Source organism: Rhinolophus hipposideros (genome assembly GCF_964194185.1).
Source record: "Rhinolophus hipposideros genome assembly, chromosome: 13".
NCBI classification, from domain to species: domain Eukaryota; kingdom Metazoa; phylum Chordata; class Mammalia; order Chiroptera; family Rhinolophidae; genus Rhinolophus; species Rhinolophus hipposideros.
The window spans coordinates 44,859,888-44,874,974 of NC_138059.1; the positions used below are offsets into that span (position 1 = coordinate 44,859,888).

The 15,087-nt window shown below is 38.0% G+C and overlaps 1 protein-coding gene and 1 pseudogene across 5 annotated transcripts in view; one reads left to right on the forward strand and one right to left on the reverse strand.

Annotated features, from left to right (window-relative positions):
• SPIDR (scaffold protein involved in DNA repair) overlaps positions 1–15,087 on the forward strand; it is a 575,751-nt gene that overhangs the window by 60,060 nt on the left and 500,604 nt on the right. For 3 of the 4 annotated variants that reach the window (XM_081070676.1, XM_081070677.1, XM_081070678.1), the window contains exon 5: positions 5,723–5,883. The exons of the other annotated variant lie outside the window; for it this stretch is intronic. In XM_081070676.1, the coding sequence (XP_080926802.1) occupies positions 5,723–5,883 (161 nt within the window). The remainder of the gene's footprint in view (positions 1–5,722; positions 5,884–15,087) is intronic. 4 annotated transcript variants of the gene reach the window in all.
• On the reverse strand, positions 2,346–3,396 carry LOC308506771 (transmembrane protein 185B-like; annotated as a pseudogene). The gene has a single exon. The product of its transcript is annotated as a transmembrane protein 185B-like (transcript).

The window sequence follows — 15,087 nt, forward strand, 5'->3', positions numbered from 1 at the left end:
CCATATTGCCTCCTTGCTAACTTGTTTTGGGTAAATACCATGACAACCATTGTGTGGTGGAAGTATAACTTAAAAGTTTCTGTTCTGATGGCATTTTATATTATATCATGTTTTGACTGTTGAAAACAGGGTTTCTCAACCTTGGTGCTATTGCCAGTTAGGGCCAAATTCTTTGGGTGAGCTTTTCTCCCCTCATTGTAGGGTGTTTAGCAGCAGCTGTATTCATTAGGTGACAGTAGCATTCCTAGCCCCAGTTGTGACAACCAAAAATGTCTCCAGATGTTGTCAGATGTCCCCTATAGGACAAAATCACCCCCAGTTGCGAACCACAGAGTTAGAATTATGGAAATCATGTTCTTTTACAAATTTTAAAATACATAGCTCATCTAAGAGTACATAAAAGTCCTAAGGCTTTGACTTTTAAATCTGCCTTTGACAGTTGTTAGTTACTTTGTTAGTCAAGGTAAAGTTTGTGCAGATAGCCCCTGTGGAAGATAATAACATTCTTTTGGCCACTTTTTATGCCGTTTTGGTAAGTGCCAGTTGACATTTCAGTAATAGCCAGGTGAAGTGATATTGTAAGGTTATATGTAAGTTCATAGGGCTTTTATTGTTACTAACCATAATAAATGAAATTCATTGTTATACAGCTCTTGGTTTGTCTTCACACATCTCAGAACATAATTTCATTATTAAAAACTATATGCTTTTTGTGGGTGAGTAGTGTGGTATGTGAATTACATCTCAGTAAAGCTGTTATTGAAAAACTGTGTATGTCCTCTTGTAGTAAAACAGATACTTGGTTGTTTCCAAAACTCTTAAGAATGGAAAGATGCTTTGAGCTAATTATTTTAAAATGAGTTAGCAAATTGCTGACTTCTCTTAAATAAGTTGAGAATTCGGTAACAAGTAAATGATTCATTGGAATATCTAGTTATGTGTACAACTGCTGGTTTATCTTTATCTTTTCCCCTCTTCTCTCTCCTCCTCCATCTCTCCTTTTTATTTTTTATTTTTTCCTTTTGAAAGTATTTATTTGTTCTCAGGCAGAACAGTATGCTCCCAGGATCTGATTTTTGCCCTTTAGATGCCCTGGTGTACCACCAGTACTTAAGGAAATATTGTACTTATTTTTAACAAAAACAAAAACCTGAACTATTATTTCCCTGTTGCTGACAGGTCAAAAAGTTTGGACCTTAAAATAATACCTGGCCCTGTTGGCTATTTTTGGTTAAGGCCACTGTCTCCAGCTTTCCAATGACGAGTTAATACTTTGTATTATAGCCAACTATTACTCTGTAAGATTTTTAGAAATGGACAGACCACTTGTTGCTTACTTTGGTTGTTCCTGAAGAGGTGTTACTACCTGTGTAGAAAAATTCAAGGTGATAATTGTCACTTTATGGCTTGGTACTACACTGGAACATAGCACCTGTTCCCAAAGGATGGTGGCTCCTTCTATACCTTATAACTGTGCAGACTGAGTCATCTAACACCTGAATATTAAGCTTATTGGGATTTTCAATCCCTATATTCATGCCTTCTACTTTGAGAGATCCCACACTGGCTACATATTAATGTTTTAAGCGATCTTTAAGGACATCTGCAATAGACATATATCTTCACGTATAAACTTAAAAAAATACTTTAACACAATACATTGTACTGCATAGAACTAGAATTCAACATAATATATTACATTGCTAAAATATTCATATAAATATCATATATGCATGGATTCACTGCATTAGAAAAATTCATCTATTAGGCTATCAAAGACGTTATCAGTAAACCCCCCAAAAAACTATTTTAACAGTAGGAACACTAAAAATAACAACTATGAGGTTTATGAACTAGTAGTAGGAGAGAGAATTCTTTACATTTGCTATCAATTGTGTCACAACAGGCACAATCTGAAATACAATTTCAGGCTAGCATTGTATAAAAATACTTTTTAACACAATACTTTTGATAGGTGTAGTACCACTTAGAAAACACCCCAGCTTGTAGTTATTCCACTTGAGGACCTACCAAAACAATTCATCTTACTGCTCCCAGCTAGCTCTTTAAGCATCAACCTGGAAAGTAACTTCTCCTACATGTAACACTCCCCCCCCCCAACACACACACACAGCCATGTAGCCAAATAACTTCCTACATCTACCGCTCGCATACTGATAAGTCACTGATAGGCGTCAATCTCCAACAAGGTGTGAGATGGCAGTGTTTGGAGCCTGTTTTCCGTTCCAGGTTTGGGATGGATGAAAAAAGCGGCAAACGCAAGGTAGATTTTGGGTATGTGTGTATGCTTTCTATTCCACATCTGGGCACTACCCAGAAGAAATTTAATCTGGCATATCTATATTTAACTTGGGAGATGGGGGAACATATTTTCCAGGTCTCTGCGTTATTACTACCCTGGCCTTCTTTCCAAACATTGGAGCAATTTAGGAACATCTGGAACAGATGTTTCTTCAGCATCTTCATTATCTTCATGATGTAGGTCAAATGAAATGTTCCCATATTCTCTTAAAAATGGGAAAATTTCAAGCAGAAACTGACTGAAATCTCAGCGGATACCAAACCACCAGTGGTTGCCCCCTTTTTCGCCTAAATGTTTTGGCCATTAAAGTTACTAATGAACGCCAAAGGGGGACAAATATGGAGATGTAAGAGAATGTATTGTGGCCATCCAATCTGTGAACTAGCAGAACTTCAAAAGTGAGTAGGGGCACGGACAATCATCCAGCTGATGGCCATGGTCACGTGTGTTCTTCGCTGTTCCGCAACCACCTCCAGCGACCGCAGGAACAGGAGCGACCAGACGACGTAATAGAGGACGACCAGGCAGAGGAACGACATGAGAATCCAGAGGGGCACGAACACTACCAGCCACGGCCAGTGGATAATCCTGTCCAGCTTTCGGGCGATGAAGATGAACTGCAGGATGTTGACAGAGTACAGGATCTCTAGCTCAAGTGAGCTATTGTGTGGAAAGCCCCACACGCAGACAGCCACGGATACCGGCGATACGAAGAATAGCGGCATGAAGACCAGCAGCCAGAAGTGGATCCCTCTCTCCACCTTGTCGCAGACCAGGACCTCGAACATGAGCAGGAGCAGGTGGATGCCCACGGCGATCAACATGGCTTTGAACTCTACGCTGGCCTCTCCCTTGGTGCGGTAGCGAGGGTTGCGGGCCCAAACGCCCGCACCCACCGAGGCGCCTGCGATGACAAGGAGCTTCCACAGCCATACGGGGGCGAAGACGGCCCAGTAGCTCCATTGGATGATGCCGTCCAGGCGGAGGGGCAGCAGTACCGAAAAGAGCAGCAGGCAGGCATAGATGAGGAACTTACTCGGGTTGAAGTCCTGGAACAAGCCCCTGGGGTTCATGACGAAGCCTCTGCTGGCCGACCCTAGCCTGCTGCTCAGCCCTGAGTCTCCGCCCCTTCGCGGCCCGCAGCCTCCCGCCCGGCCTATGGCGGCTCTAGGTGGGAGGTGGCCTGGGGTGGCCCGGCCTAGGTTGCGACTCGCGGCGAGAGGCCGGAGCACGTGCGCGCCTCCTTTTTACTTTTAATTACCATTTATTAAGTTATTGTTTTATCCCAGACACTTGGCTGGATATTACATATATTATTTCCTTTGATATCTGTTAGATCATTTGAACTAAGTGTCCTCATTTTATAGAAGAAATTGGGACTTAGAGAAGTCAAGCTTGCCCAGAGTCACATAATTAAGTGTGCCAACTGATATTCAGAGTCAGCGATATCTAACTGCAGTGCTGTATTCTTCAACGCTGTTCTGGTGGTTATTAGACCTGGCTTCTTATCAGAATTAATAGGTGAGCTTTAAAAACAATATTCCCAGACCTTCTTCCAGCTGTATTGAGTTCGTCTCTGGGCTTTAAGGCCCAAAATTGGGATTGAAAGGGAAGAATCCTGAGTTAAAATTGTCTAAATATTTTTCTCTTAAAATTTTTTTCCCTCTCGATTTGTCTTTTATGTAACTTTGGGAAAATTTCTTAACTTTTTGGAGACTCAAATTCCTCACATATAAAATGCAAATTTTAGTCTAACAGTAATTGTCTTCTCTGCTTCATAAAATTATTGTGACCAAATGAAAGGTCTACTCTTGGTTGTGAGATATCATTTTATAGCACTCATCACATTTTAGTAAAAGTGTTTATCTGTGGTCGTCTCCAGCTTAGGAAGTGTTCTGTATTCTCTCCTCTGTGTGTGTGTGTGTGTGTGTTTGTGTGTGTGTGTGTGTATTTGTATTGTGAGTATATAGAATGGCTCCATAGGCCCTTAGTAGGCACTGGTTTTATTGAATGAATGAGGAATGTGTGAAGAATATTATAGAAATGTACGATGCTGGTGGTAGTGGCAGTAGGTCTGAGGGCACTTGTACTTCTCCTCTGGCTTTTCATGGCTTCCTGATGTGATGGTTCAGCAACCTGGAGAATTTCTTATGCATTCTCTTGCCTAGCTTCCATGAGTAAATGTGATGTTAGATATGGGAAATAATTGTCATCATGCATCTACTTCTCTCAGATTGGTCTGCCCAGTCTTTTGTAATTATTATAGTAGACGTTTACCTCATCTTCTGGAAACAACAGTATCAGAGTAAAGAAAACTATTTTTATTTATTTCATCTCATACTTTTTTAACTTAAATTTTTCCTTTTTTGGTTTCTATTTTGAAATTCCTTCAGATATTAGAGCTAGTAAGTTTTTAACTTTTTAATATTCCTTCTATCTGGAAGTGAGATTGTTGCTGTCAGACTTCTGAAATAGGGCCAAGATGTTATTAGCCCTCTAAGTTGCTGAAGTACCTGTGAGGGAGTACTGGTGCTTTGTGTTGTAGGAAACGTTTATATTATATGCCATACCTCGAGATTAATTTGTCTTTAATAACTACTTTCGTTTTTGTAAGCATATCAGATTAGAGTAAGTACATTTTGTTATTTAATGTATGAAAATAATTTTACTTTCAAATTAAAAATTTGCAAAAGTAGCATCATAAAGCTTATGAAGTAAATTAAAAAGTAAGTTAACTTGTTTTCTCACTGATGAGAGAAACCTGTAAAAAATAATTTTGGGGTAAAAATCCTTGACAAAGTTTTTATTAATAGAAGACTGATTAAATAAACTATGGGTGAACTGTGTAATTGGAATGCTATATTGTAGAAAAGAATGAGGATGCTCCCTGTTTTTACTGATGTGAAAAAACCTTTCAGTTATGTTAAAATAAAAAAGTGTATTAGAAGGGAAAAAATTAACGGTACATTTTATTTGCATTAACTTGCTGGAGAAACTAGAAGTATATAAAAACAACTGATAAAAGTAGTTACCTGAGAATTGGGGTGGGGGTAGGACTTAGGAGAAACAGGGTGGCTAGAGAGAAGAGTAGGGATATACTTTTCACTGTCTTTTAATATATTTTAAAAAAATTATTGATGGAAGGAGAACTGACTCTGGGTGGTGAACACACAATGGGATTTATAGATGATATAATACAGAATTGTACACCTGAAATCTATGTAAATTTACTAACAATTGTCACCCCAATAAATCTAATTAAAAAGAAAAAAAATTATTGAGCAACATGGATCTTTTTAACTACTGAGAATAGAAAAAATATTTAAAAAATAAAATTAGATTTAAAATTGTATTTAAATAACATAAAATTAAAATTAAGTTTAAAATTGTATTTTCTAGATGAACCACAGTTTGTTGAGTGGGAGAGTGACAGTGACAGGGAAGATAGTAGTGAATACAATGAATTTGAATACAATGAATTTGTGGAAATATCAGACTGTGCTTCTTGTGCAAGCAGTCATTCTTTAACAAGTGAAGAAAGGGCATCTGAGCTTCCCAAGGTAAGAATGAATTGTTTCAAGATTTTTATTCTGTTTAGGACATTTGTTAATCATAGCCTTTTGGTGTTTTGTTTTTTACTCCTTTCGCAGGAATAACCACTTTGACTCTTAGTGGGTTGTGTTTTTTCTTCATCTCCTTATCTCTAAATAACATGTTTGTAATGTACTTCTAAACATGGGTAAATAATTAATTATCTTCTCACCATTCCTCACTACCTGCTACACTTTGACCTTTTTCCATCCCTCCATTCTCCTAGGACAGTTACGTCATGGATTGGTTAGATTAGTATTCAGCATTACGTAATTGTGAATAAATAATGTTTGTAACCAAGGCAAATATTAATTATGATTACTTTTCCTTCACAACTTTTCAAAATTTTCCTTGGGGTTAATTATTTTGGGGTTTTGTTTGCCTAGTTTTACTTATCATTAATAAAACTTTAATTTTTCACCATTGTTTAGCTTTCCTTTTAAAGATTTTTCAGACACAGTAGGCATTCTATCAGGTTTTTTTTCTTAGAGAACTCTTTCCCACAACCTCCTAGTGGTGTCCTTTGCTTTGTGGATGTTGTGAGCCTTAGGTCTCCCTTTATTCTCTTTATGGAAATTCCCTTTACCTCTCATATGTGGAGCAACTTTATCCTGGATTCCATGTCTTCCTTTTTCTTGGTTTTCTGTCTCATTTTGATTGAACACATCTTCCAAGAGCTTCCAAGAAAGGGTTCTTGAAAGGTAATTTTTTGAAATTTGCCATGTCAGAAGATGCATTTATCGCCTTTGATATGTGATTGAAAATTTGTATAGAATTTTAGGTTGGAAATTTTCTCCAGAATTTTGAAGGCTTCATTGTCTTCTAGTTACAGAGTTACAAGAAGCCTGAAGGTATTCTTACTCTTGATCTTTTAAGATTTTATCTTTATCACTTGTTTTAAGCAGTTTGGTTGTGATATGCCTAGGTGTGGTTTTCTGCTTGGAGTTTGCTAAGCTTCTTGCATCTGTTGTGTGTCAGGGCCCCCCAAGCCTACTTTTAGGTTCAGTAATTCGCTAGGAAGACACTCAGAACTTAGCATACTGTCATATTCGTGACTATGATTTATTACAATGAAAAGATATAAAGCAAAATGAGCAATCTTCTAAGAGTCTTTTTCCGGTGGAGTTATACAGGATATGCTTAACTGCTCCAGCAGTGAGTTTTGACAACACATGTATTGTGTTGTCTGCCGGGGAGCTTATTAGTTACTCAGTGCCCAGGGTTTTTATTGGGGGTAATGTAGGCACTCTCTGCCTAGCATGTACCAACATTACAGATTTCAAGAAGGAAAACTGCTATTCGGCACAAGCCATGTGGTTTGCATAGTTTTGGCTCGGGGAGCCACTCTGTATCGTTTAGAGAATGGTGGTAACCCTCCTGAAATCTAGATTCCAAAGGTAGGCAAGGACCAACATTGCAAAGAGGGCTTCCTAAGGATACCTGTCTCAGTATCTCTGCTATGTTAACAGATCTCTGCTATATTAATTCTGTTCTTCCCATGTGGGATTAAAGTTTTCATTTCATCACATTGCGGAAGTTTTTGCTTTTATTCAGCACTCTTTTTTTTTTTTTTCCTGACTCCCCTTTTCCTTTCCTTTGGGGACTCCAATTATATGTATATTAATTAGGCTGCTTGATGTTGTGTTATAGATCATCGGTGCTGTGTTCATAATTTCACCCCTCCGTTTTATTTTGAATGGCTTCTACTGCTACATCTTCAAGTTTAATAACCTTCCCCCCCCCCCCCCCCCGTGGTGTCTAATGCGCTGTTGATACTGTGTAGTCTATTTGTCATTTGTAAAAGTTTGATATGAATCTTTTTATATTCCATGTCTCTACTTAACATGATCATATTTTCTTTATGTTTTGAACATAGAGTGTATTTATAATAGTTGTTTGAATGGCTTTTTCTGTAAATCTATCATCTGTGTCATTTCTGTTTGATTGATACTTCTCTTCATTATAGGTTGTATTTTTCTATTTGCATGCCTGGAAATTTTTGAGTGGATACAAACATTGTGAATTTTATGTTGCTCGGTGCTGGATTAAAAAAAAAACTTCAAATAATTTGGAGCTTTGTTCTGAGATGCAGATACTTGAAAACAGTTTTATCCCTTTGTATGTTGCTTTATTCTTTATTATTAGGTGGGTCTGGGGAAATGCTCAGTTTTATGTTCCATTAGTGAAGCAAGACCTCCCAAAATATTCTTTGTAATACTTTGAATTACGGGTTTTCCCAGTCTTATTTGCAGGGACAGCTATTGTTTTCTGACACTGTGTAAGCATTGGGCACTGTCTAATGCTTCCGGATGGTTTTTTTCTGGGTAGTTTTTTTTTTTTTTTTAACTTTTTTTTTTTAAATTGGGGAAGGGTAACAGGACTTTATTGGGGAACAGTGTGTACTTCTAGGCCTTTTTTCCAAGTCAAGTTGTTGTCCTTTCAATCATGTTCAGCTTCAAGTTGTTGTCCTTTCAGTCTTAGTTGTGGAGGACGCAGCTCAGCTCCAGGTCCAGTTGCCCTTTTCTTCTAGTTGCAGTGGGCACAGCCCACCATCCCTTGCGGGAGTTGAAACGGCAACCTTGTGGTTGAGAGGACACGCTCCAATTTATTGAGCCATCCGTGAGCTCAGCGGCAGCTCAGCTCAAGGTGCCGTGTTCAATCTTAGCTGCAGGGGGCAGAGCCCACCATCCCTTGTGGGACTCAGGAGTTAAACCGGCAATCTTGTGGTTGAGAGTCCACTGGCCCATGTGGGAATTTAACCGGCAGCCTTCAGAGTTAGGAGCATGGAGCTCTAACCACCTGAGCCACTGGGCCGGCTCACTGGGTAGTTTGTTTAGATGCACATGTTGGTCAGTACTCTGCTGAATACTTGAGGGGAATTGCTGGGATTCTCTATGCAGCTCTGGCTTTTCTGGTACTCTGTCCTATGAACTCTAGTCTCCTTGGACTCTCAGCTATGTCTCTTCAACTCAGGGAGCCCACAGGACTTTACCTCAGTTCCCCACCTCTACTGTGTGGTTTGGAAATTTTCTCAAGAAAGTAACCTCAGGCAATAGTAGAGCTAAATTCTTTGTTTCCTGACTTTCAGAGATTAGCCTGATATCCAGTGTCTTGACAACCATTGTTTCATGTATTTTCTCTGATTTCTTTTTTTCCCGGTTGTTTCGTAAGGGAAGATTAATCCACTCCCTGTTATTCCTTCTTGGCCACTTTCCTGATCTTACCATGCAATCTAGCACATGAAAAGAAGCTATCATTAGTCATTAGGGAGATGCATATCAAAACTATAATTAGATACCACCTCATGCACATTAGGATAGCTATGATCCATAAATGGAAATAAAAATTTGTTGAGAATGTGGATAAATTGGAATCCTTGTGTATTGCTGGTGGGAATATAAAATGGTGCAGCCATTATGGAAAACAGTTTGGCAGTTGATCTTCAAAAATTAAACGTAGAATTACCATATGATTCAGCAATTGTACTTCTGGATATACTCAAAAGAATTGAAAGCAGGGACTCAAGCATATATTTGTACATCTATGTTCATAGCAGCTTTATTCAGAACAGCCAGATGGTGGAAACAACCCAAATGTCTAACAGATGAATGGATAAACAAAATGTTTTTTGTGTGTATATACATGTATGTGCACATGTGCACACACACACACACACACAATGGATTTTTACTCAGCCTTAAAAAGCAATGGACATTCTGATACATGGTACTATGATGGATGAACCTTGAAAACATTATGCTAAGTAAAATAAGCCAGACACAAAAGGACAAATACTCTATTATTCCATTTATATGCAATACCAAGAACAGGTAAATTTATAGAGTAAGTAGAAGAAAGGTTACCAGGGGCTGAAGAGTAAGGAGAGTTATTGCTTAAATATGTATAGAGTTTCTGTTTGGGATGATAAAAAAGTTATGGAAATGGATAGTGCTGATGGTTGTACAACATTACGAATGCATTTAATGCCACTGAGGTGTATGCCTAAAAACGGCTAACATGGTAAAATTTTTATGTGTATTTCACCACAATAAAAAAATTAAAAAGGTATAATATATATATTTTAGAATATTTTTCTGTTATTAAAATTTATGTTTTTGAGGACTTCTTATTGTTGGTATGGTAAAATGTTTATGAGAGGATACTAAATGAAAAAAGCAAAATACTAACCTGTACACGTACTAAAATCTCAACTCAGTCCCAAAGAACCATTCTGAGTCCTGAGAGTGCTACCAAAACACCCATGGAATAATCATATCTAAGCAGACCAGGAAGCGTTGTGTCTTAACCTAGAAGTTTCTGTTGATCTTTCATTATATGAACTGGACTAGCAGACCTTTAACTCTGTAAACTTTTCAGTGTGGAGGAAAAGGCTTCTATGATAGCATTGTCTTACTTTCTTATTGTTACACTGTACTAAAAACATGCTTCTTAAAATTGTGGTGGTTGCTTCAGTGGCTGAATTACCTGTTACTTCATGTTCCTGGCTTTTTAAAGCACTTTATTTCTATTGAGAAAGGTGGAATTCTTGTGTGTAGCTTCATATCACAGTTTTTTTCTCCTTATAATTTTCAAGTTTTATCAGGTATTTCATGAGCAGCTGCTATATTGATAAGATAATAAAGCATTCAATAGAGTTAGCTTCAGGAATTCCCTTTTCTTGTTTTCAATAGAAAAAATAATGGATTTGTCCTTATCATTGATTATTGCCGTCACTGTATTAAAAATTTGGTATTTTATTCCTAATTGTCAGAAACTTTAATTTTCTCACTAGGAAATATCAGTTTCTAAGGACTTTTAATTTGTTTCTTGGCTTAATTTTGGGGGAAATAGTCTGTGAACCAAGGATACAGTTATTCTTTGAAAGCTGCCATAAATAATCACAACCGAAAGAAAGACTAATGCTGCATGGGTGGAGCTGTTGCGTGGTTGGCTGGGTTCACTAGCTAACTGAGAAATTCTTACACACAGGTTTTGTAGTGCTTACAATTCAAATCCATGCCTTGTTAAAATTACAAATTATAGTATGACAGACTTTTCAGGGTAGCTCTTGAATAAAAAAATACAGTTGTAAAAAGTGGATGGTGGGCTGGCCTGGTGGCTCAGGCGGTTAGACCTCCATGCTCCTAACTCCAAAAGCTGCTGGTTCAATTCCCACATGGGCCAGTGGACTCTCAACCACAAGGTTGCCGGTTCGACTCCTGCAAGGGATGGTGGGCTCCGCCCCCTGCAACTAGCAACTGCAACTGGACCTGGAGCTGAGCTGCGCCCTCCACAAATAAGACTGAAAGGATAACAACTTGAAGCTGAACGGGCGCCCTCCACAAGTAAGATTGAAGGACAACAACTTGACGTAGAAAAAAAGTCCTGGAAGTACACACTGTTCCCCAATAAAGTACTGTTCCCCTGCCCCAGTAAAATCTTAAAAAATAAAAAAGTGAATGGCAAGCATCTGTAGTTCTTTAAAATGTAAATAATGTATCGCTGGGTGGTAGCATTATTAGAGAAGCTTACTTTTTTATTTGTTATTTTTCATAATTTTAAAATAAAACAAAGGAAAACATAGCAGTCAATAGCTTTTACCTCAAAGGAGAAAAAGAGAAACATATACTGGAGTATATTGAACATATACTGGGCTTTCTATGTATGTATTAGTATGTTTGAGCTGCTGTAACAAAATGCCATAGACTGAGTGGCTTAAGCAATGTAAATTTATTTCTCACAGTTCTGGAGGTTAGGAAGTTCCACAATCCAGGTGCTAGGACATATGGTGTGTGGTGAGGGCCTGCTTGCTGGTTCATAGGAGGCCCTCTTTTCACTGTGTCCTCACATGATGCAAGGGGTGAAGGATCTCGCTGGAGCCTTTTCATAAGGGCAGTAATCCCATTCATGAGGTCTCCCTTCAAAAGCCCAACCTCCAAATACCATCATATGTTAGGTTTTAAACATATGAAATTTGGGGTAATTAGTTTTCAACATATGATTAGTTTCAACATTCAGTTGAGAGCAGTACGTTTTCCATTTGAACCTTAAAACAGTTTTTGTGAAGTAGATGTTATGCACAATGTTAAGACAAGTAGACTGTTAGAAAAGATATATTACTGTGAGCAAGTTAGTTACGTAGTAAACAAGGCAGCTATGAATGAAACCTTGCCATAAAAGTATTCAGGTGTTGCTGAAATGTCTCAGAATCTACATTGATTGCTTTCTTATATTAGAAGCATACAAATGGGCAGAACTTTGACAGCTAGGTCATAGAAAAGAGAAAATGTTTGCTTAATTTATTATTCAAAAAAATTCAAGACTTCTTCCATCTAGTTCTTCATCAAGTACACCTGTTTTTCCTTAATGAACTTATATATTACATCATAGCATATTACATTGTCATTGAAAATTGACCCCCAAAATTGATTTCTCCAGGCAGACATTGAAAAGCATTCCTATAATAAAGGAAAGATTCTTTTGATCATGTGGTGTGTCTAATTACAGTGGTGTTCTCTATGGGTTTAACTACTACCTTCTTTTCTTTCTTTCCTAATATGTGAACAAAGATTTTCCTTATTTTCTTCTCAAGCTACGTTCTCTTCCAAATACTGATAACTGTTAAATATTTTGCTAACCCAGTTGGTGTCCAGCTGCCTAATGACGTTTTTTTGTGTGTGTGTGTGTGGATATCCTAAAATTACTGCAAATCTAAGGGGTCCCAAGCCATATCTTTTCTTTTTCTTCGAACCCAAGCTCATTCTCTTGGTGTGTTTTTGATCTTAGTTAATGGCTTTTTTCCCCCTACTGCCTGAACCTATTTCATTATCAGGTCATGCAGATTTGGTCTCTAAATTACAACATCCCCACTACTTCTGTTCTAAATTGGGCTCTTTCGCCTATTTCTGTATTATCTCCATTGCTTCATAACTGATTTCTTAGCTTATTACTTTTTATAAGGCTTATCATAATAAAGATTATGACCTTATCACTTACTTATTGAAACACTTTTGATGGTTCCCCTTTGTGTGAAAGTCAAGGTCCACATGACTTTCACAGTTTAGTCTTAGGCCCTTAAATGAATGAGACAGAGTATACACTGTACAATTCTATTTATAGAAAAATCTTGAAAATGCAAATGATTCTATCGTGACAGGAAGGATGTCAGTGGTTCACTGGGATGAGGATGGAGGGGGGCATAGATTACAGTGGGACATAAGGAAAATTCTGTGGGTGATGGAAATGTTTATTATCTTGATTATGGTAATCGTTTCACAGGAGTGTACACATGTCAAAACTGGTCAAATTGAATAAATATGCAGTTTAGTGTGCTTAAATTATACTTCAATAAAATTGATAAATTTTTTTAAGTATAAGAAAGATGTTGGTCTACATGTTCGTGAAATAATTCTTGTTAAAGGATGAAAAAGGATATAGAATAATTGTGTAGAAAAATGGAAAGAATATGTATTTATATGGACTAGCTCTGGAATGGTAGATAACTGCTTTTACTGTATAACTTTGTATGCTATTTTGAACCAAGTACAATGCTTGCATTACAAATGTTTTTTAAAAGGACACTTGCACTAAAATCCAGAATACATTGAGAACTTCGACAAACCAGTAAGGAAAAGACAAATAGCCCAGTTGAAAATCAGGTGAAGAATAGGAAAAGGAAACCCAAATGGCTAATAAGCATGTGAAAGATGCTCAGTCTCACTAGTATTATGGGAACTGCAAATTAAAAATGAGATATCACAGCGGGTGGCCAGTTATCTCAGTTGGTTAGAGCATGATGCTGGTAGCACCAAGGTTGCTGGTTCCATCCTCGCATGGGTCACTGTGAGCTGTGCCCTCCTTAAAAATAAAAAATAAAATAAAAAATGAGATATCACATAATTATCTGATAACCCCAAAAGAAAAATTGTAAATCTGACAATGCCTAATGTGGGAATGTGGTTCAATAGGAATAGTTGCTGTTAGAATGTAACTTGATATAGCAATTTTATAATTTGGTAAGTTCTAGTAAAGCTTAGTGTTCATACTTTTTTTACCCCCCGTTCTTCCGCACTGCCCCCTCCACCGCTCCCAATCCGGTTCAAGCTGTTGTTTCTCAGTTTAGATGGCTGCCAGCTACCCAGCTACGGCAGCACACAGCAGCCCATGGCAGCACACGGCCACTCACGCGGGCTGACAGCCACTCATGCTGGCCACCGGCTGCTCCTGGCAGCCCACCACAGCCTGCGGCAGCTCAGGTTGACCTCTGGCTGCCGTTGTTCACAATCTTAGCTGCAGAGGGCGCAGCTCACTGGCCCATGTTGGAATCGAACCGGTGACCTTGGTGTTAGGATAACAGTGCTTCAATCACCCAATCCACCGGGTCAGCCCGTGTTCATACTTTCTGACCCCACAGTTCTGCTCTTAGATAAATATCCTTGAGGTTTTTTTAAATGTGGCTTATGGTCCTTTTAGTGGGTGCTATAATTGATTCAATGACTTTAGAAACGTAGTGAAATAAAATAGACTACATTAGAATGTATAACAGTTATAAGGAGCAATTTTTTGTGAAATGTAATCTAAAGTTAGATTTATAGGTGTGTTGGGTCACATGCAATGCATTTTTTCACTGTAGTTTTTGACTGAAAAATTTTAAAGCCACTGCTCAGAGTATACATACAAGAATATTCATTGGAGCATTTTTTTACAAGAGAAAAAACTTTAGAAAGTAACCTAATCTTATGTGAACACACACAAATTGTGTATTTATATACTAGAGAGCTATATGTTTCAATCATGGATAATATTAAAGAAGTAAACCAGTTGGCCGAAGGATATGTACTATTTGATATTGCATTATATGTAGTTTATAAATGTGCAAATCAGTAGTACATATTGATAATGGACAGCTTTGGAAAAGAGGAAGGTTTTCTCTACACACATTTTTCAAATTGCTTACATAATGCCAGTTTGCATTATCATTCCCTGTGTGCAGCTGTGGAAATATGTGTTCAGACCTGTTGCAAGGAACGTAGTTGATCGATTGCCCCATCTGCCATGCATCAGGATCCACCATTGTGTTTGTACTGGGGCCATGCTTTGCGTGGACTAGTGCCAACCACTGACTGCATATGCCAAGATGTGAGACACAATCATGCAGAACTGCTTCAGGGTGG